Source organism: Mixophyes fleayi, chromosome 4, assembly GCF_038048845.1.
Source record: "Mixophyes fleayi isolate aMixFle1 chromosome 4, aMixFle1.hap1, whole genome shotgun sequence".
NCBI lineage: Eukaryota > Metazoa > Chordata > Amphibia > Anura > Limnodynastidae > Mixophyes > Mixophyes fleayi.
This window is the reverse complement of record NC_134405.1, coordinates 334,912,697-334,935,752: the sequence shown is the minus strand read 5'-3', so window position 1 is coordinate 334,935,752 and position 23,056 is coordinate 334,912,697. Positions and strand designations below refer to the sequence as shown.

The 23,056-nt window shown below is 42.7% G+C and overlaps 1 protein-coding gene across 2 annotated transcripts in view; it reads left to right on the top strand.

Moving 5' to 3' along the window:
• The first annotated feature begins 5,605 nt into the window (after positions 1 to 5,605).
• The window catches only part of LMNTD1 (lamin tail domain containing 1), a 111,986-nt gene continuing 94,535 nt past the window's right edge, over positions 5,606 to 23,056 (top strand). The window contains exons 1-2 of one of the 2 annotated variants that reach the window (XM_075210450.1): positions 5,606 to 5,890; positions 10,086 to 10,235. In XM_075210450.1, the coding sequence (XP_075066551.1) occupies positions 10,095 to 10,235 (141 nt within the window). In that variant the 5' untranslated portion in view covers positions 5,606 to 5,890; positions 10,086 to 10,094. The remainder of the gene's footprint in view (positions 5,891 to 10,085; positions 10,236 to 23,056) is intronic. The other variant, XM_075210449.1, reaches the window with a different exon arrangement.

Here is a 23,056-nt window from a genome sequence, read left to right as displayed (position 1 = left end):
CAATCAACTTCTGGGCCACATACTGACTGATGGCCGCCCATACTTGCCTAATCAATGCTTGGAGTTTGTCACAATTTGTGGGTTTTTGTCACCCGCCTCTTGAGGATTGACCTCAAGTTCTCAATGGGATTAAGGTCTGGGGAGTTTCCTGGCCATGTGCTTTCGATGTTTGATCCCCAAGTCGTTTAGTTATCACTTTTGCCAGAGTGCTCCATCATGCCGGAAGAGGCATTGTTTATCACCAAACTGTTCTTGGATGGTTGGGAGAAGTTGCTCTTGGAGGATGTTTTGGTACCATTCTTTATTCATGGCTGTGTTCTTAGGCAAAATTGTGAGCCCACTCCCTTGTCTGAGACACAACCCCACACATGAATGATCTCAGGATGCTTTACTGTTGGCATGACACAGGACTGATGGTAGCGCTCACCTTTCCTTCTCCGGACAAGCGTTTTTCCAGATGCCCCAAACAATCTGAAAGGGGACTCATCAGAGAAAATTAATTTACCCCAGTCCTCAGCAGTCCAATCCCTGTACCGTTTGCAGAATATCAGTTTGTCCCTGATGTTTTTCCTGGAGAGAAGTGGCTTCTTTTCTGGCCTTCATGACACCAGGCCATCCTCCAAATGTCTTCGCCTCACTGTGCGTGCAGATGCACTCACACCTGCCTGCTGACATTCCTGTGCAAGCTCTGCACTGTTGGTGCCCCGATCCTGCAACTGAATCAACTTTAAGAGATGGCCCTGGGGCTTGCTGGACGTTCTTGAGCGTCCTGAAGCCTTCTTCACAACTATTGAACCTCTAGTTTCTTGAAGTTCTTGATGGTCCGATAAATGGTTGATTTAGGTGCAATCTTACTAGCAGCAATATCCTTGACTGTGAAGCCCTTTTTGTGCAAAGCAATGATGACTGCACGTGTTTCCTTGTAGATAACAATGGCTAACGGAGGAAGAACAATGATTTCAAGCACCACCCTCCTTTAAAAGCTTCCAGTCTGTTATTCTAACTCAATCAGCATGACAGAGTGACCCCCAGTCTTGTCCTCGACAACACTCTCCCCTGTGTTAACGAGAGAATCACTGACCTGATGCCAGCTGGTCCTTTTGTGGCAGGATTGAAATGCAGTGGAAATGCCGTTTTTTTTTGGGGATAAAGTTTATTGTCATGGCAAAGAGGGACTTTGAAATGAATAACAATTCATCTGATAGCTCTTCATGACATTCTGGAGTATATGCATGCAAAATTACCATCCTAAAAACTGAGGCAACAGAATTTGTGAAAAAGAATATTTGTGACAGTACATGAAGATTCATGGTTCTCTGTGACGCAGGCCCGGCGCTCCCATTAGGCAACCTTAGGCAGGTGCCTAGGGCGCCGGGACCTGCAGGGCGCCGCTCCCGCTGACTAGATTTGAAAATCTAGTCAGCGGAGAAAAGTGTGAGAGAGGTGCAGCGGCGGCCGGGTGCCGCCGCTGTTTCTTCACTGTGCGCCCGCCCGGGCTCCCGGCGCATCACACTGCTGATCACCTGATCACTCACATCAGTGATCAGGTGTCAGATCTTCCCAGCGCCTGTGCTGCCTGCAATAGATCACACTGTCTGCCGGCAGACAGTGTGAATAAAGTTTTCTAATACCCATCGCCCCCCTCTCTTCCCAGCATGCATCGGCTGCTCCACCCCTCTCCCTTGTGGTAAAGAAGGTGAGGAGCGGTGGGCAGCCATTAAAGAAGAGCCTCCCAGCCTTCAGGATCCAAAACAGTAAGTATTTATCTTTTTTTTGGGGGGGTATTATTAATTTCATTTAATTAATTAAAGTGTGTAGTCATAAAAAATGTTGGGGGTGGGATTTTTTATTATTATGTCACCCTTTTTTGGTTTATGTTTAATTTAAAAACTATGGTGGTTAAAATAATTATTTTATTGCACCTGATGCTCTATATTTGACTTGCTTCAAGTCAATAATAGAGCATGACGTGCCAATAAAATAATTATTTTATCCACCATAGTTTTTAAATCAAAGATAGAGCATGAAGTTGCAAATAATATAAATTTTTCTCCCACATAGCTTGAAAATTAAATATAGAGCATGAGGTGGAAAATAGTATTTTTTTCAATGGTATAAAAACTACTATTTTCCACGTCATACTCTATATTTGATTTGCAAAATATGCAGTGGAAAAATGACTTATTTTGCACTTCATGATCTATCTATGATTTAAACACTATGGTGGATAAAATAATTATTTTATCGGCACGTCATGCTCTATTATTGACTTGCTGCAAGTCAAATATAGAGCATGACGTGCCAATAAAATCATGGTGCTGCAGAGGGGGGGGGGGGGGGACAGAGATCATGGTGCTGCAGGGGGGGGGGGGGGACAGAGGACATGGTGCTGCAGGGGGGTGGGGACAGAGAACATGGTGCTGCAGGGGGGGACGACAGAGGACATGGTGCTGCAGGGGACGACGACAGAGGACATGGTGCTGCAGGGGGGGGACAGAGGACATGGTGCTGCAGGGGGTGGGACAGAGGACATGGTGCTGCAGGGGGGGGGACAGAGGACATGGTGCTGCAGGGGGGGGGACAGAGGACATGGTGCTGCAGGGGGGGGACAGAGGACATGGTGCTGCAGGGGGGGGGGACAGAGGACATGGTGCTGCAGGGGGGGGACAGAGGACATGGTGCTGCAGGGGGGGGGGACAGAGGACATGGTGCTGCAGGGGGGGGACAGAGGACATGGTGCTGCAGGGGGGCGGCAGAGGACATGGTGCTGCAGGGGGGGGAGAGAAGACATGGTCAAGCAGTGGGGGGGCAGTATGCTGCAGGGGGAGCAGTGTGATGGGTCATTCTCACAAGTTTTTGTTCCCATTTCTAATACTTGGATACTTCACCTCTAGAAATCCTGTGATTGCCCCTGGACAGCAGTGGAGTCTGGACAACGTTCTCTATGAAACATCACGGCAGCCAGACCGCTATAGGAGGTAAGGCCTAACTTTTTTTTTTTTTACCAAAAGTGAAGTGTGTGGGGGGGTCTGGGAAGTGGGTATTTGGTGTGTCTTGGGGTGGAGGGGGGGGGGGGCGGTGTTTTTGAAACTTTGCCTAGGGCGCTGAGAACCCTAGCACCGGCCCTGCTGTGACGGATGCATGATTCAAATATGGATGTAATTCCAAGTAACGTCTACCATTCTCATGATAACAGCCAGAGTGCGTCTGCTGCCAATTCACAGCAGAGGACAGCCATATTGGGGACTAAGGCAATATTCAGTAGCCTATCCGTCCACTAGAAACAAGCAACATCGCTGAGACACGATGCACACAGTACCTCATGAGTTGATGATATCGCTACTTCCTAACACGCTGCATTCTCGTGAATATTAGTGAGTTAAATGGCATATCTTACTCATGGAAATATACAGAGAATTAAGGTTATTTAAGTATATAAGAACTATACACTTGAACATGTGTTACAATTCCACTTAAAGGGACTATTACATCACTTACAGTATGGCTTTGAGTCATATATACAATACTTCATAAGTGTCCTTGTTCTGAGCTACCTTTAATAGAAAAAGTTGTGAAATCCTGTAACGAGTTGTGTTATTCCTGATGGGGAAGTTTTAACCTCTAAACTAAGACAGATAAAGTATAATGTGACATTGTTGCAAACAACTGTGTGATAAAAAGTCATAAGAGCGAGGTGGGAGCACAAAATCATAAGGCAAATGTTTATTTTCCACATGTAAGTTGCATTTTACTATAAAGGCCATTTCCTGCGGACTCATAACATTGTATAAAGCGATGGGATTAGGTTGACCATGAAAGGAGAACGGAGCACAAAGGGCCAATCTATAATCAAGTTGAACAAAGAAATAATAATCTTATATTATTCCAGTAGTTTTTGACCGTAGCCAACACCTTCTACTAGTAATTAACAGTAATTTAGACCACACACGCTGGGATGAAGTTGGTGATGTCATTCAACATTGCCAAGTTTCTGTTCACCAAGGGGGAGCCTAAGCGCCGAGCAGCCAGATATCGTCCAGTTTGGACGCCTGCGTTATGGGTTTATCCAGCTTTACACGTACGGGGCCCTGTGCTTGTGTACAAGGATAACAGGGGCATGATGGCTGCCCTATTAATGATACAACTCTGCAGGGGCAAACGCAGGATTTGTAGAGTGGGGTTTCCACGCCGCCAGTAGGCGTGACCAGTGTGCATGGGGGCGTGGTTATAATTTTAGACAGTGCGTGGCTGCTCTCCAACTCTTCCTATCCCCATAATATACATGGGCAATGCTGCGTGCACTACTGTTAGGTGCACGCAGCTCTCCCTTTTCAAGCAGAGCTGTGTGAAGCGGGTGCAGGGTCCAGCCACCTCAATTATACAGTGCCCCAGGCTTGGAGGGGGGGTTCCACACACTAGTAAACCCCCCCCCCTGTTTTGCCTATGCTCTGCTTGTATCGGATAACTCATAGTCGGCTACTCTCCGGAGAGGTCCGGGAGGATCCCAGATTATTATGATAGGCCCCCCCAGACAGACCCAAGGAGCAAACAGTTCTCCCTGAAGGCTGCTCACCAAACTGAAATGTGGACGGGGACATGTCATAATGGCGCAAACCGTGATATTGGGCTCCGCCTACCCTAGTGAACAGTGATCAAGACCCGCCCACATCTTTTTATAACATATCTACTCCTGGAAGTAAAGTATATGAAGTAGGTAAGTATGAAGTAGGTAAGTATGCATCATTCTAGCCATACTTGCTCGCTCACCCAGAAAACCGGCCTTTCTCCCACATTCAGCCCACTTCCTAGTGAAGTGAGTGAGATGGGGTCAATTCGTCGCGAATTGTGTCGTTTTTTGACCCATCCCCCAAGATGCAATAGTGACATTGCGCCGCAGGGACAGGGCAAAAACCATTCAATTCCCTTCACCGTGACCTCCTCCGCAGTTCACCGACCCTTCAGGATCTTGGGGCAGCACAGTAGCTCAGTGGTTAGCACTTCTGCCTCACAGCACTGGGGTCATGAGTTCACTTCCCGACCATGGCCTTATCTGTGTGGAGTTTGTATGTTCTCCCCGTGTTTGCGTGGGTTTCCTCCAGGTGCTCCGGTTTCCTCCCACACTCCAAAAATATACTGGTAGGTTAATTGGCTGCTATCAAATTGACCCTAGTCTCTCTCTGTCTCTCTGTATGTGTGTATGTTAGGGAATTTAGACTGTAAGCTCCAATGGGACAGGGACTGATGTGAATGAGTTCTCTGTACAGCGCTGCGGAATTAGTGGCGCTATATAAATAAATGGTGATGATGATGATCTCAAAGAGAGGACAACATTTTTTGGGGCGAGTATGATTTTAATGCCAATGGGTACAAAGCCTTATATGTCAGGAAATTAGATGTAAATTTACTTATTTTGACTTTAACAGCAGTAATATAACTTTAAATAAACAAACAATAATACATTTTGATATTCCAAAAACCTTGAGCCTCTTACTGCTGCCCCCATATACCCTGTTATAGACACACAGCAGCTGTCTACTGTATAACGTACTGAAGTAATCTATAGCACTGAATGCTAACACTTCTGTATGAGGACAGGACACAGAAACTCCTCTGTACCACTCTGCAGTAAGGAGGGTTCAGCATGATTTTCGTGCAGAGTGAGCAGTAAACATGAAAGTGATCGTGTACACAGGATCACACTGTGACAGCTACTACCCCGCCTCACATTGTACCCTTCACTCACACTGTCTCCCATAGGAACCGTCAACAAATCTGCATCCCGGGGAAACCACACTCACTGGTGAAATGAGAGATCACTGATCCCATTCACATATAACTGAGATTCCCTGAACACACAGCTCACAGCTTCATTCTCGGGAACTATCAGAAAGTAAGTAACGTGTGACATCCTAATTAACATTAACTTCTATCTACAGGCTGATTGCTTATGGAGAATGCTGTTCTCTTGTTGTTTATTTATGGGGAAAATGAGATACAGAACATTGCCAAGTTGTGGCAGGGCCATCTTTTGCATTGGGCACGATGGGCAGGTGCCCGGGGGCCCCACGGGCAAGGGGGCCCCATAGGCAGGGCTCCTAATTAGAATAAATAATCCTGCAAAAGAAAAAATCTGCAAAAAAAAACCTTCAAGGGTCACTGAGCAAGTACATCTATCTATATCTGTATCTCTATACATCTATATCCATTTATATATATATATATATATATCATACTTGCCAACTCTCCCGGAATGTCCGGGAGACTCCCGCATTTTGCGAGAGTCTCCCGGGCGAGTGTGGCAATCTCCCGAATTCTGCCCACTTCACTAGGAAGTGCCCACTTCCTAGTGAAGTGGGCAGAATTAGATCCCAAACGCCGCGATTCCCGATGAATCGCGGCGTTTAGCCCCGCCCCCCGCTGTCAAATGACGCAATTTGCGTCATGACGTCACAGGGGGCGGGGCCGAAATGACGCGATTTTGGCCGCCCCGCCCCCTCACGCCCCCCTCCACTGGCTGGCTCCCGGAAGAGAGCTGAAGAAAGTAGGTAAGTATGATATATATATATATATATATATATGTAGGGGCCCCGGTGCACTGCTTTGCCCGGGGGCCCATAATGTTGTTAAGATGGCCCTGAGTTGTGGAGAGATGGGAGCTAACGTTCAGGGGCCCCGGCCTCATTAAACACAACAACAATAATAGTTACAATGTTTAAGATTGTGCTTTAAAACCTTGGTTTATGTAGTACAAATGCTATTTGGGGTGTTACATTGTAAGTTGACAATTTAAAAGTTTATTATATCTGAAAAAAAACATGGCAGCAGTTTCAGAAGAGCAAAACTTTCGGGGGAGGGGGGGGGGGAATTATAGTGTTCTGCCCTGAGTACTGCCTGGGGCAGTCATCCGCTTAATGGTGTTCTCAAATGAATAATAATATTTTGTGTTGTGGGATGAGATTTCCAAAGGGGCGTTAAGGGGCTGGGATTGAGCAGTTAGGGAGCGTTCCCACTTTCACAGCCTTTGTACCCCTGTAAAATGAATTAATTAAATTTATGCACCATTTATACACTATTTATACAGTAGAGTACATTTATAACACAAAAATACAGATGTAAGAAAAGAACATATTAAAATGCTCAGATGTGACACATGACTTAATAACAGTCCTCCAATTCTTATGACTTATTTAAGAGAATGAGATACAAACTATTATTAGGTCGCACAAAACATTTACACAAAGGGGTTTTCATAAAGTGATATCGGGGTGTGCACTCCTATGTATCAGTATGGGCGACAAATAGTCACATTTCTACAGAGAGTATGCTCTGGGTGTCTACAGTTACGTCTGTTCATAAACTATATAAATATATATATATATACACACATACAGTGGTGGAAGTGGGGGGTATACGGGGTATACCATACCGTCACTTCTCCTACTGCCCTCATTGTAACACTATCACATTCCATTTTCCATAACGTCACTTCTAAATTTCCTTACCTCCACATATACACTATATGGACAAAAGTATGCAGATGCTTGACCATTACACCAGCAGGGACTCATTCAAATACATACACTTTATTAAGGAGTTGTTCCCCCTTCTGCAGCGATAACAGCTTCCACTCTTCTTGGAAGACTTTCCACAAGATGTTGGAGTGTTTCCGGGGAATTTGTGCCCATTCATTCTGTAGAGTATTTATGAGGTCAAGCACTGATGTTGGATGAGAAGGCCTGGCTCGCAATCTCCATTCCAGGTTATCCCAAAGGTGTACGATGGGGTTGAGGTCAGAGCTCTGTGCCGGACAGTCAAGTTCTTCCACACCAATCTCTTTAAACCAGGTCTTTGTAGTCCTTGCTGTGTGCACTGGGGCACAGTCATGTTGGAATAGAAAAGGGCCTTCCTCAAACTGCTTCCACAAAGTAAGTATAGCATTGTCCTAAATGACTTGGTATGCTGAAGACTTAAGAATGAACTTCACTGGAGATAAGGGGCCTAACCTAAACCCTGAAAAAAGGCCTCATGCCCCATACAATTATCCCTCCTCCACCAAACTTCACAGTTGGCATAATGCAGTCAGGCAGGCAACGTTCACCCGGCATCCGCCAAACCCAGACTCGCCCATCTGACTGCCAAACAGATAAGTGTGATTCATCACTCCACAGAACACGTTTCCACTGCTCCACAGTCCAGTGTCAGTGTGCTTTACACCATTCCATCCGACGCTTGGCATTGGTCTTGGTGATGTGAGGTTTGCAAGCCACAGCTTGGCCATAGAAACCCATTACATTAAGCTTCCGCCGCACAGTTTTTGTGCTTACATTAATGCCAGTTGACCTCTTCAGCTATGGAATCAGCAGAGCGTTGGTGACCATTGCGCACCATGCACCTTAGAAGTCGTTGACCCCGCTCTGCGATTTTCCACGGCCTCCCGATTCGTGGCTGAGTTGCTGTTCTTCCTAAACGCTTCCACTTTCTAATAATATCACTTACAGTTGACTGTGAAATATCCAGCAGGGATGAAATTTCATGAACTGTCTTATTGCAAAGGTGGCCTCCTCTCACAGTACCACGCATCCTATCACAGTACCACGCTTGTAGTCACTGAGCTCTTCAGAACGACCCATTTTGTATCACAAAGGATTGCAACCTCTGGCAACAGGTCAATTCAATCATTAACAGGTGTGGCCAAATACTTTTGTCCATATAGTGTGTTGTGTGTGCGTATATGTATATATATATATATATATAATATAATGCATAAACAGCGATTTTCATCAGTTTCTCCCTCAACCCTACGTCTGGATAAACAATAATTTCCTCACTACTAGCCGGCCACTAACTGGCATTGGTGGCCCCGCCCACAAATATATGCACACAAACACACAGTGGTTGAAGTGGAATTTTAGGAGTGGTAGTGTGGAAAATATAATGGTAATGTAAGTGGATGGAATTTGGTAGTTTTATAATCAAAGCTATGGGAGAAGTGACAGTATGACATACACCTGTATATCAACCCACACCCACCACTGTATATAGAGAGAGAAGGAGAGAGTGAGAGAGAGAGAGAGAGAGAGAGAGAGGTAGAAGGAAAGAGAGATGAAAGAGAGGGAGAGAATGAAAGAGAGGAGAGAGAGAGAGAGAGAGATTGACAGGGGTCTTAATCTCATTCCTTTTTCTCTGGGCTTTAATAACATTGAAGAGAGTGATACCAAATGCAAAAGTAATTACATTCTAATGAGTCTTAGTAAACGTATCATTAAGGAAAGTGCTGTGTATGACACCTAGATACTGCTACATGTGTTGTGATTACACGCAGCAACAAGTGTCCAGAGGAATGACAGCTTACACTGAATGTCCTTCTTCTGCCTCTAGATGTATATTCCTGTCCTGTTTGTTGATGTCAGTATTGTACTGTGAGTTCCCACAATAAACGGTGGACTAATTGGATACATTTTAGCCATATGCAGAATGCATTAATTTGTGGAATAAACAGTGTATAAGGCTGTTACCTCCTGCCCATTACCCAAAAATATGGTACAACCCTTGCTTGTGAGAGTTCTCTTAATACAGTGATGGGCAAAGAGGGCCCCCCAAGCCCTCACCTGCGGCCCCCAGCTCCTTCCAGCTTTATTGTAAGATATGTTTGTTATACCGTGTAACATTTGTTTAAAACGCCTACTGATATATTATAATAGATAGATGTCTCACTATTTGATTAAATGTATTGTTTTACCTTATTACTGAGATTAAGGGTAATATGCAGCCCTTATGAAGGTTACAGACCACCCATGAAGCCCCTAAAGTATCAGGTTACCTATCACTGTCTTAAGATGACAAACTTGTCGCTTGCCTCAACATAATATTCTGTGCCATCATTGTTAAATCCGACTAATATGATTTATAAATTATTTTTTATTCTGTTTATTTCTCTTGTGTTTGCTCGTCCTGTTAGATCAGACTGGCATGGAATGCTGAGACTTGTAGTCTTGTAGCAGCTAAAGCGCCGCAGGCTATCTACATCTGTGTTAGACTGCTTTATTATCGGTGTTAGAATAATAATGCATTATCTTGTATTACAGAGAACGAGTATGATCCCGGGCAGCGGAGGTCCATCGCCGGCTGCAGAAATGGCGCGGCGAAATTCAGAAAAAGCGCAAATCCAAGATATTAAGGAGAGATTCAGTAACTATATCGGGAACGTAAAATCGATGAGAAATCAGCTGAAACAGGTTCGATCCAAACCTTATAAACTTTATAAATAAAATCAGCATGTGTTTTGTTCTCTATGAATAATATCTGGTGCAGTAGATGATTATAGTATTGGACAATGTAAAGTTCTGTATTGCTTTTATATATATATATATATATATATATATATATATATATATATATATATATACTAAGACACTGTGAGGAGCTCTGAAGTGACTAGTAATATAACTATAATCTACAACAGAGGACATTTCATCTCTTATACTGCAAGACTTGATGTCACTGATTACATATCATGACTCGCCTTCAATTATATAATATAATATTTTTTTTTTTATTGAAGCCTGAGGTGCGTTACTCCAATCACTAAGTGCAGTTCACACACTAGGGGCTTGGTCTTTTGGGCCCTCTCCAAAAGGAGAAGGTCCCCGTTCCACCCCAAGCCTTGCCCTGAGACTGGAGTCTTCTCTTAAGGAGAGGCATCCAACAAATGTGGGGAGGATGGTGAAAAATGAAAGTGTAGTACAGAGTGTAAAATAACTAAATAAATAAGTGCCGGAAATATAAAAATTGTCCTTTACTCGGCCAAAAGACTAGTATTTTTGAAAGCTTGTGAAACTGGGCAAAATTCTGCAGCCAAACGCAGAAGGAGGCGAATATTCAACAGAACAGTGTCAACAATTTTGCTCAACTCCACTTATAACGCAGTGTTTGTGCAACAACTAATAATCAAATAGGATTGTGACAATTGTTTATAAAGCTGCTCATACACCTCCCTCCAATCCCCCGACAACTACAGCCAGTAAAAATGAGATCATTCAATGGACCTTAAAATTAGTGGTTTAAGTAAACAATTGTCTCTCTTGCAAATGTTCGGGATCTCGGTATGAAAAATGTTTTGATCAACCAGATGGAAATGGTTGTGTGTAAAGAGCCACTTTCGTAATTGGGAGACCCGTAGATTTCAATATTTCTCCCAAGCTCCTGCCCCCCTCTTATGATGCAATGACATTTTGTAAAGGGGTGTTGCCAAAATTATACAATTTACAGTGCCACGTTCCCCCCCTCCTATATTTTCCTTTTGACCTTCCTTAACGCAGGCAAGTATGTCCTTGGTCCTCGAATAGTTAGACTGGGTACACACTATAGGTTTTTCACACAATTATCGGTGCCAATCGCGCAATAACGCCCGTTCGGCCCGATATCACATTAGTGTTTACGCTCCAACGATGGAATGACGTTGTGTCGAGTCTGCAAAGTGTATACACTCATGGCCAGCATTGTAAGCAGATCTCTATGGAGTGCGCAGAGTCAGGATCTTTTCAGCAGATGGTTATGACAGATGAAGAGCACAGATCTGACGGTAAATCTTGTAAAACGTGTATAGTGTGTGCACAGGAATCAGCTGCTGATCGGGACTTTCAGTTGTTGGTAAAATCGTTACAGATATCAGGAGAAATTTTCTGTAGTGTGTTCCCAGTCTTAGGAGTAATTCCAACAACAAAGTGCAATTTTACAGCTGCTGAAATTCATTTTACGCTGCAGTGGGGGCAAATTTCAAATGTGCGGACAACTTTAGAATTGGCAGATGTCGAATCTAAATCAGATTGTTCACCTGTAAGTGTCAGTTTATCAGTTATGAGCTCATTAGCTGGAGAAAATTAAATATACTGCATGGTTTGAGTGTACAATAAAACTATGCTTTATTAGTTACAAGTCCCTATCTATATAGAAAAAATCACGTATATCCGAAAACTACGCCCCAAAAGCTTTTAACCACTCATGCTCCCTTTACACAGATGTTACTATATTCTCTAATTATCACACAGGAATACTCCCCAGGGGGGGGATGGCTTATCTCCTGTCTGGTATGTCCAAGTTTATAAGCATAGTCTTGCAAATAATGAATTACTCTTACAAACCAGCTGCATCTAATGTGCCTTTAAGCTATAACAGAACAAAATAACTATAAGGCAACAAGATGGCGTCAGCTTAGCAAAATCACATTTCTCACAGAAGACAGCTGGTGTTTTCCCTGCATGCAAAATAATGACATTTGCACCCCTTGCAGTGCAACATGTCCAGGTGTAAATCTTTGCCCTCTAGTTGGATTTGTTTCCTAACTATCTATAAGGCTCTTTATGTCCTTTTAGTGGCTGATGTAATGGAAAAAAAAAGTCTCATTGTTTGCAGGAAAATAACTGGGTCTGTACGGCGTGATTAGCTTTACAGTTTGCCTGTGAGGGATTTCAGGGTGCCGGGGTTTAGAGTTTAAAAGTTGTTTTTTTGTGCATCTAAAACAATTCTGTCTCTAAATCAAAATCTCTTTAATTTCCTCCCAAACCTAAACTTTGCTTCCTGTAATCATCCCGAGTAAACACTGGTTTGTTTCAAACACAATAACTTTCTGTGTACAGGATGCTCTTCCAATGTTAATTTGTTTACATAGCGTCTCCTGTTTGTCCAGTGAAGTAGGGAGCTGTCAGGTTACTCTGTGTCTGGGCTTCCTGATACTAGGAGCTTATGCACACATGCAGAGTAGTCACGTGGCATTCCTTTGGAATGTACCGCCGCCAAGGGCCCAACAGGTAGCCTACTTGGCACAACGTAGGGGTGCATATATCCCATGATGGCAGTATTTTTCTGGTGGTGTACTCGCGTCACGTTTTGGCGAACTCTAAAAGGGAATTTTAATAAGGCTGCATTGGTAAAATGTAGACGTCTTAAACTGGTAAAAAAAAAAATCAACTTTGTGAATATAGGGATTTATGTTGCTATTTACGTTATGCCCAATACAAAAACATGCTTTGAAAATGCCATAACAGAAATGCTAACTTAAAGTAAATTTACTCGTCTTCCCCAAAACAGACTAAAACCCCTACAATCTATTTTGCACGCTGCGGCAAGACTGATTTTCCTTGCAAATCGTTATTCCTCTGCGGAATCACTCTGTCAGTCTCTACACTGGCTGCCTGTTTTCTACCGAGTCCAACATAAAATACTTTTACTAACCTACAAGGCCATCAACAAAGCTCCACCAACATACATCTCCTCTCTTGTCTCAAAATATCTCCCAACTCGGCAACTCCGTTCTGCACAAGATCTGCGTCTCTCATCCACCCTCATTACATCCTCCCATTCCCGGTTACGGTTTAAATTCTATGGAATTCTCTCCCTCACACAATAAGACTCTCCTCTGGTCTACAAACTTTCAAGCATTCTCTGCAAACCCACCTCTTCAGACAAGCTTATAATATTCCTCAACCACCCTCTTAACCTCACTACATTACCCTATTACCACCTGTTACACAATTTCACACAAGACAACTACCCCCTGACCAACATTGTTTTGTGACAGGATCATTTAGCTTATGAGTCACTTTTACCTTTGCAGCCTGGCTGGGCCGAAATGCAAAATGTAGACTTAACCTCGTGTGTCAATCTCCATTGTCCCATAGAGTGTAAGCTTGTGAGCAGGGCCTTCTCACCTCTCTTTCTGTTTTACCCAGTTTGTTTATTAGTTTACTATGTTTTTCCCCAATTGTAAAGCGCTTCGGAATAAGTTGATGCTATATAAATAAATGATGATGATGATGATGATGATGATAATGAAGGTGTAACTGCTGGAAGACATGCAACAAACTTGTATAGCTCCTAAACCGATTGCTGCTGAATTATGCCGGGTGCTAAGAGCCATGTTGACCTTGAATGCGCTCGGCATCTCCGTATTCTTATTAAATGAACCTTTGAGTGTCATATTAGGAAAGTTAAAAAATAGGGATGTGCACTGCAATCTGTTTATTTTGACTACGGAGCATGTAACAAGTTTCCTGCCACTTTTTACTTTGGGAAGCACCGCTTTGCAAATTCTGTGCGTGATTATTTGCGGGATTGTGGGTTAAGATTAGAGTGTGTGCTTTAAAGTCCCACCCACGATTACTTTTGGACCCTCCCACTAAACTGATTCATTTATCATTGTATATGTATGTACCTCTGTTACTAAATTGCGGATTTGAAAAAGTGGAGATATTGCCTATAGCAACCAATCAGATTCTAGCTTTCATTTATTTAGTGCATTCTACAAAATGACAGCTGGAATCTGATTGGTTGCTATAGGCAACATCTCCACTTTTGCAATCCCGCAGTTTAGTAAATACACCACTTAAAGCCTCTAATATTTAGCGTACATCTAATTGCTAAAACATGTTTAAATAACCGCATGGCATAATTCTGAGCAGGATTTTTTTTTTTAAACGTGAGAGCACTTAGTATGTTCATTTGTCTTTAGAAGCATTGTAGTTAACCCTCTCTCCTGTTATAAAGTCTAATTATTATTTCATATATACAGTATGTTCACACAGGAGCTGTGCGGGGTTCCTGCCCGGGGAACACTTGTGTTTGCACATAATAGAGATCCTCCAGGGCAGTTTGTGTAGAACATAATGTGTTTCTGCCACTGTCTGGCCAGACAATAGCTTGTTGCAGATTATCTGGGCTTTGCAGTAGATTCTCGTCGCTATCATTATTCTGGAAACCTATGGGCAAGTAATAGCTCCATTAGGGGCAGCGGTGCTCCGAGATAACAATATCAGACTCATTTATCTTTCCTAATCATAATACATTCTCTGGGGGAAATCTGCAGAATCTAACGTTCATTTACATTGCCGGGGACTCAGTAATCTGCAGGATGAAGGTTTATGTCTCTTTCTGGAGATTGTATTTCTCTTCCTGTGACTCCTCACTCTGCAATATATCATAAACCGCAATGTCTTTCATATATCTAATCCACATATATCTCTTTTATATCTGGAAACAGTCGCAGTTTGTGTTTATCTGCACTGCAAGGTGATTATCTCCATCTTACTGTAGAGTATGCAAGAGGCATTTCTCCATCATACTAAGCTTACAATTATATTACCAGGGACATCTGTACACCTCCAGTCTGATGCCAAATAATGGTCACTACACCCCCGACATGACCTGACCACTGGACATGATCATAATACAATTCTATTACACTCTATACAGACATAGGACACTACACCTCCAACATGACCTGACCACTGGACATGATCATAATACAATTCTATTACACTGTATACAGACATAGGATACTACACCCCCAACATGACCTGACCACTGGACATGATCATAATACAATTCTATTACACTGTATACAGACATAGGACACTACATCCCCAACATGACCTGACCACTGGACATGATCATAATACAATTCTATTACACTATATACAGACATAGGACACTACACCCCCAACCTGACCTGACCACTGGACATGATCATAATACAATCATATTACACTATATACAGACATAGGACACTACACCTCCAACATGCCCTGACCACTGGACATGATCATAATACAACTCTATTACACTCTATACAGACATAGGACACTACAACCCCAACATAACCTGACCACTGGACATGATCATAATACAATTCTATTACACTGTATACGGACATAGGACACTACACCCCCAACATGACCTGATCACTGGACATGACCATAATACAATTCTATTACACTATATACAGACATAGGACACTACACCCCCAACATGACCTGACCACTGGACATGATCATAATACAATCATATTACACTCTATACAGACATAGGACACTAAACCCCCAACATGACCTGACCACTGGACATGATCATAATACAATCATATTACACTCTATACAGACATAGGACACTACACCCCCAACATGACCTGACCACTGGACATGATCATAATACAATTCTATTACACTATATACAGACATAGGACACTACACCTCCAACATGACCTGACCACTGGACATGATCATAATACAATCATATTACACTCTATACAGACATAGGACACTACACCCCCAACATGACCTGACCACTGGACATGATCATAATACAATTCTATTACACTATATACAGACATAGGACACTACACCCCCAACATGACCTGACCACTGGACATGATCATAATACAATCATATTACACTCTATACAGACATAGGACACTAAACCCCCAACATGACCTGACCACTGGACATGATCATAATACAATCATATTACACTCTACAGACATAGGACACTACACCCCCAACATGACCTGACCACTGGACATGATCATAATACAATTCTATTACACTATATACAGACATAGGACACTACACCTCCAACATAACCTGACCACTGGACATGATCATAATACAATTCTATTACACTGTATACGGACATAGGACACTACACCCCCAACATGACCTGATCACTGGACATGACCATAATACAATTCTATTACACTATATACAGACATAGGACACTACACCCCCAACATGACCTGACCACTGGACATGATCATAATACAATCATATTACACTCTATACAGACATAGGACACTAAACCCCCAACATGACCTGACCACTGGACATGATCATAATACAATCATATTACACTCTATACAGACATAGGACACTACACCCCCAACATGACCTGACCACTGGACATGATCATAATACAATTCTATTACACTATATACAGACATAGGACACTACACCTCCAACATGACCTGACCACTGGACATGATCATAATACAATCATATTACACTCTATACAGACATAGGACACTACACCCCCAACATGACCTGACCACTGGACATGATCATAATACAACTCTATTACACTCTATACAGACATAGGACACTACAACCCCAACATAACCTGACCACTGGACATGATCATAATACAATTCTATTACACTGTATACGGACATAGGACACTACACCCCCAACATGACCTGATCACTGGACATGACCATAATACAATTCTATTACACTATATACAGACATAGGACACTACACCCCCAACATGACCTGACCACTGGACATGATCATAATACAATCATATTACACTCTATACAGACATAGGACACTACACCCCCAACATGACCTGACCACTGGACATGATCATAATACAACTCTATTACACTCTATACAGACATAGGACACTACACCCCCAACATGACCTGACCACTGGGCATGATCATAATACAATTCTATTACACTCTATACAGACATAGGACACTACACCTCCAACATGACCTGACCACTGGACATGATCATAATACAATTCTATTACACTCTATACAGACATAGGACACTACACCCCCAACATGACCTGACCACTGGACATGATCATAATACAATTATATTACACTATATACAGACATAGGACACTACACCCCCAACATGACCTGACCACTGGACATGATCATAATACAATTATATTACACTATATACAGACATAGGACACTACACCCCCAACATGACCTGACCACTGGACATGATCATAATACAATTATATTACACTATATACAGACATAGGACACTACACCCCCAACATGACCTGACCACTGGACATGATCATAATACAATTCTATTACACTCTACAGACATAGGACACTACACCCCCAACATGACCTGACCACTGGACATGATCATAATACAATTCTATTACACTCTATACATACATAGGACACTACACCTCCAACATGACCTGACCACTGGACATGATCATAATACAATTCTATTACACTGTATACAGACATAGGACACTACACCCCCAACATGACCTGACCACTAGACATGATCATAATACAATTCTATTACACTGTATACAGACATAGGACACTACACCCCCAACATGACCTGACCACTGGACATGATCATAATACAATTCTATTATACTGTATACAGACATAGGACACTACATCCCCAACATGACCTGACCACTGGACATGATCATAATACAATTCTATTACACTCTATACAGACATAGGACACTATACCCCCAACATGACCTGACCACTGGACATGATCATAATACAATTCTATTATACTGTATACAGACATAGGACACTACACCTCCAACATGACCTGACCACTGGACATGATCATAATACAATTCTATTATACTGTATACAGACATAGGACACTACATCCCCAACATGACCTGACCACTGGACATGATCATAATACAATTCTATTACACTCTACAGACATAGGACACTACACCTCCAACATGACCTGACCACTGGACATGATCATAATACAATTCTATTATACTGTATACAGACATAGGACACTACACCTCCAACATGACCTGACCACTGGACATGATCATAATACAATTCTATTATACTGTATACAGACATAGGACACTACACCTCCAACATGACCTGACCACTGGACATGATCATAATACAATTCTATTATACTGTATACAGACATAGGACACTACACCCCCAACATGACCTGACCACTGGGCATGATCATAATACAATTCTATTACACTCTACAGACATAGGACACTACACCTCCAACATGACCTGACCACTGGGCATGATCATAATACAATTCTATTACACTCTACAGACATAGGACACTACACCTCCAACATGACCTGACCACTGGACATGATCATAATACAATTCTATTATACTGTATACAGACATAGGACACTACATCCCCAACATGACCTGACCACTGGACATGATCATAATACAATTCTATTACACTGTATACAGACATAGGACACTACACCCCCAACATGACCTGACCACTGGACATGATCATAATACAATTCTATTACACTCTACAGACATAGGACACTACACCCCCAACATGACCTGACCACTGGACATGATCATAATACAATTCTATTACACTCTACAGACATAGGACACTACACCCCCAACATGACCTGACCACTGGAGATGATCATAATACAATTCTATTACACTCTATACAGACATAGGACACTACACCCCCAACATGACCTGACCACTGGACATGATCATAATACAATTCTATTACACTCTATACAGACATAGGACACTACACCCCCAACATGACCTGACCACTGGGCATGATCATAATACAATTATATTACACTCTATACAGACATAGGACACTACACCCCCAACATGACCTGACCACTGGACATGATCATAATACAATTCTATTACACTCTACAGACATAGGACATTGCCCGTTGTCAATGTACAGTAAGGGTGCGCCAATTGCAAGCGCACAAAGCAGTGTCCATTTTTAAGATCTGGATATCTCAAAGGTTCTTGTATTTTAGCCATATTGATCGCACCAGTTACAGGTCTTGTCTAAGTGCTAATTAGTAGTGATGACGACTGTGCACGCACGCTAGAACAGGTGTATCCAATCAGTAAGAACTGCAAATATGTATTTTGCGTTCAGTTGACATTAAGATCATCACAATAAAAGTATTTGATAAGGAAAAAAATAATGTAGAAGAAACCTTTTTTTTTTTTTTTACAAAAAAACAAAAACTCTTTTCCCATTATTAATTGAATAGTTTTCCCCCCCTGTGCATTATTTTGCGATTTTATTTTTCACATAGATATTGGACGTATCCAGCAGTGTCTAGTAGAGTAGAGCAGACCTTATCCCTTATTCATCACCACATGTATCTTTACATCCATTCCTTGTAGAATTCTGGTGTACGTGTACCTGGTTTACGTGGGTTGTAAAACAAACGCAGATTGTGCTCAGTATGTGTGCCGTAATGAACCAGGCCCTACATGTATATTCAGGTGCACTCTACATTGTCACATCCACTCTCAACTTATTCGCCGGTGCGGGCCAGCTTGTCGACCGCCTCCGTATATCCAGAGTTCAATGCAAAGAGGATAACTGTGCAAGTTTATCCCTATATTAAATTGAATTAATATATTGATCGAGCTGAAATTTAGCCTCTGATTTCTGCTGAAACATATAAATATCAGGTTTTTAGTCACTTGAGGCCATGAATTAGTATTGAGTAAATATCAGTGAAGCCCCTGGGAATAGGTTGATGTTTGGCCGTAGTGCACATGCTAAGTTTCCTTATCTAACCCTCGTGATTATTGATATATTCATTGCAGGGAACTTTACATGTGAGAGCTGGTTATTCCTAACGCTCACTGAGATGTGAACGAGGTGGAGAGTTTGTCATACTGACCTCTATGAATGCGCTATATTGCCTGTAGTCTAAGTGCTATTTGCCCTTGAGTGGAGCTCAAGGGCAAGAAACAGCTGAAGCACAAGACAAAATCCTCCAAGCCGAAGTCACGTACTTCAATCACACTTGCCTACTCTCCAGTGATGTCTAGGTGGCTCACGTATTTCGTGGAGCACTCCCAGACTACCGGAAGAGCAGGAATACTCCCGGATCCCTGGCAGAGGCCGGGCTTCATGACGAGGTTGGGGTAGGAGCCAATTTGGAGGTGCCCTTGGAGGTGCTAATGTAAAGATTTAAAAAGAAGCTTCACACACAAAAGTGTCAGGGTTCCAAATTGGGTTTAGGGGCCTATTTATCATTCTTCTTTTTTTTTTGGTTGAAACTTTTCAATCCTTATCTCCTTGATAAGGATTGAATATTTACGGCAATGTATCAAAAAACATCTCAGGGACAGCAGTGCCGATAACTTGCTGTCCCTGAGAAGTGACTCACCTGTTCATCGCAGTGTTTTCTCATTGAAGAAAGCTGCGATGATCTTCTTTTTTTTTGTTCGTTAGTGCGCATGCACCGACAGAAAACTTGGGGCATGCGCACTAACATCCTGGACGGCAAGAAGGTGAGTCATGTGACAGGGAAGGATCACATGATCCCTCCACACATGCGCTGTCCAGCTCTTGAGAGCAAAGCTGACAGCTGCAAAATATTTCGGTTATGTTAATGTGCGCCAGCTTCAGATGGTGTTCAATAACATGTAGAAAAAGAGAAATATTTCACTGGCCACACTTTGATACATAGCGTTACTGAGCGCTCCCCATAGACTGTTATGGGCAGTGCTCAGAAAAATGCTAATAGATGCAAAGCAGCAGATATCTGAGATATCTGCTGCGATGCTACAATAATACTTAGTGATTTACCAGTAAATCCCCAAAAGGATTTAGGACGGGGGATAACTTTGATAAATAGGCCCCTTAGTGAGCATGTGCCAGCCCCAGGCGGAGCGGAGGCAGAGGAGAGGATGGGCACTAGCGTTGTTGCTCTCCCCCCTACGGCGGCTATGTTTCCTCCGCTGCTAGTAACTAGCAGCTTATAAGTTTCGCTCTATAATAAAAACCGCTTCTTGCACTTCCACACAGCTGAACAGTGTCCTGATTTATCCACTACTAACACTTCTGCACCTTAAACTACCATCAGGCTGCAGGGGGAAAGCAAAATAAATACAATTTGCAAATCATCGTATCATTGTGTGGAGCACACTGGTTTAAAGACAAACCGGCAAACAGTCGTCTGTCGTTCCCTTTTAAACTCCTTTATTTTGTTTTTATTACAGCTACAATTGCTGGAAGTTTGTTCTGAGCACCTACAAGTAAAATAATAATGATATCTCTGCTCCTTCCTCTTGTAACAGCTTCATCCTTTTAATTATATTTTAGTAACATTGGATTAGTGCACAATGAGGAGGTGAAGTGGGTTCTATTATCCCCCTCCTGCTAATCATATGCAGACACACAGCTATCTGCCGTAATGACGGCTGCTATCACTTAAACATCGCACCAGATGACCAGTAATTGTGTCTCTTTGTCAGCAGAGGGTATTAAGCGAGATTTGGGAAGGATTAGTGTTTTGCATTGATCATGTGCTGGAGCTCGCTGTGTATTAGTGAGCGCGTGTTGTTGGGTGGAGGTCTGCCAGTGACCCCAGGACGCAGCCGGGTGACGATGAGACATTAGATATTTTAGTGATGTGGGCTTAAACCAGGCATGTTGTTGCTCACCGCCCCCTGTGGGGTATCCCCGGGCAGGGACCCCTGGAGATTAGGGGAACTGAGCCACCTCAGGTAAAAGACGTTTTTCTCCTGGACAAAACCATGCTACAATGCAGGGGGTGCAAATTAATTTATTATTTTGCACATAAGTTAAATACTGTCTGTTTTTCATGTAGCACACAAATACATGTTAATAGCTTAATTTTTACATTGAAATGTAAAGCTGATCTAGGACATACCCTACCCCAACTATAAATCTGTTCCACATTTTAAATTTACATCCCCCTCCAATGCAACATGGTTTTGTCAAGGTGCAAAGTTACTTCTTTTTTATGCTTTACCTTCTTTAATGACTCAGACCCAATGTCTATGTCACAGGTGCGTGCACGGGTGTGCCAGGTGTGCCCGGGCAATTGGGTCTAAACATACAAGATCACACTTGCCAACTCTCCCTGAATGTCAGGGAGACTCCCTGAAATAGGGGTGATCTCCCTCACTCCCTGAAGAGTCTGGCATTCTCCCTGATGCTGAGCCAGTACAAGACGTGGTTGGCTTCGCCATCTGTGGCATGATGACACAGTTCAGAAATTGTGTCCTATGTCCATGTATTGATGCCTATGGAGGTGGCCATTTTCATGGAGACCAAGATTTAATCAAAGACAGACAGGTAAGACAACATGACTTTAGTAATGGAGACAGAAATGTAAAAGATACTTCAGTCTCTCGAGATTCATTAGCTGCTTTCATTTCAGGCATAGTTGCCTACCCTCCCAGAATGTCTGGGAGACTCCCGCATTTCTGGGAGACCTCCCAGGAAAGCAGGGCAACCTCCCGGTTCTTGTCCCCGCAATAGATAAGTGACGGGGGCGGGGCTTAATGACGCAAATATTGCGTTAACTTAGCCCCCCAAAATGATGTGATTCGTTAAGCCCCGCCCCTGCACGCCCACCTCCTCCGGGATCTCTCTGAAGCTAACAAGGAAAAGTTGACAAGTATGTACAAGATGGGCCGAAACAGAGCTACTGCATATTATAATTT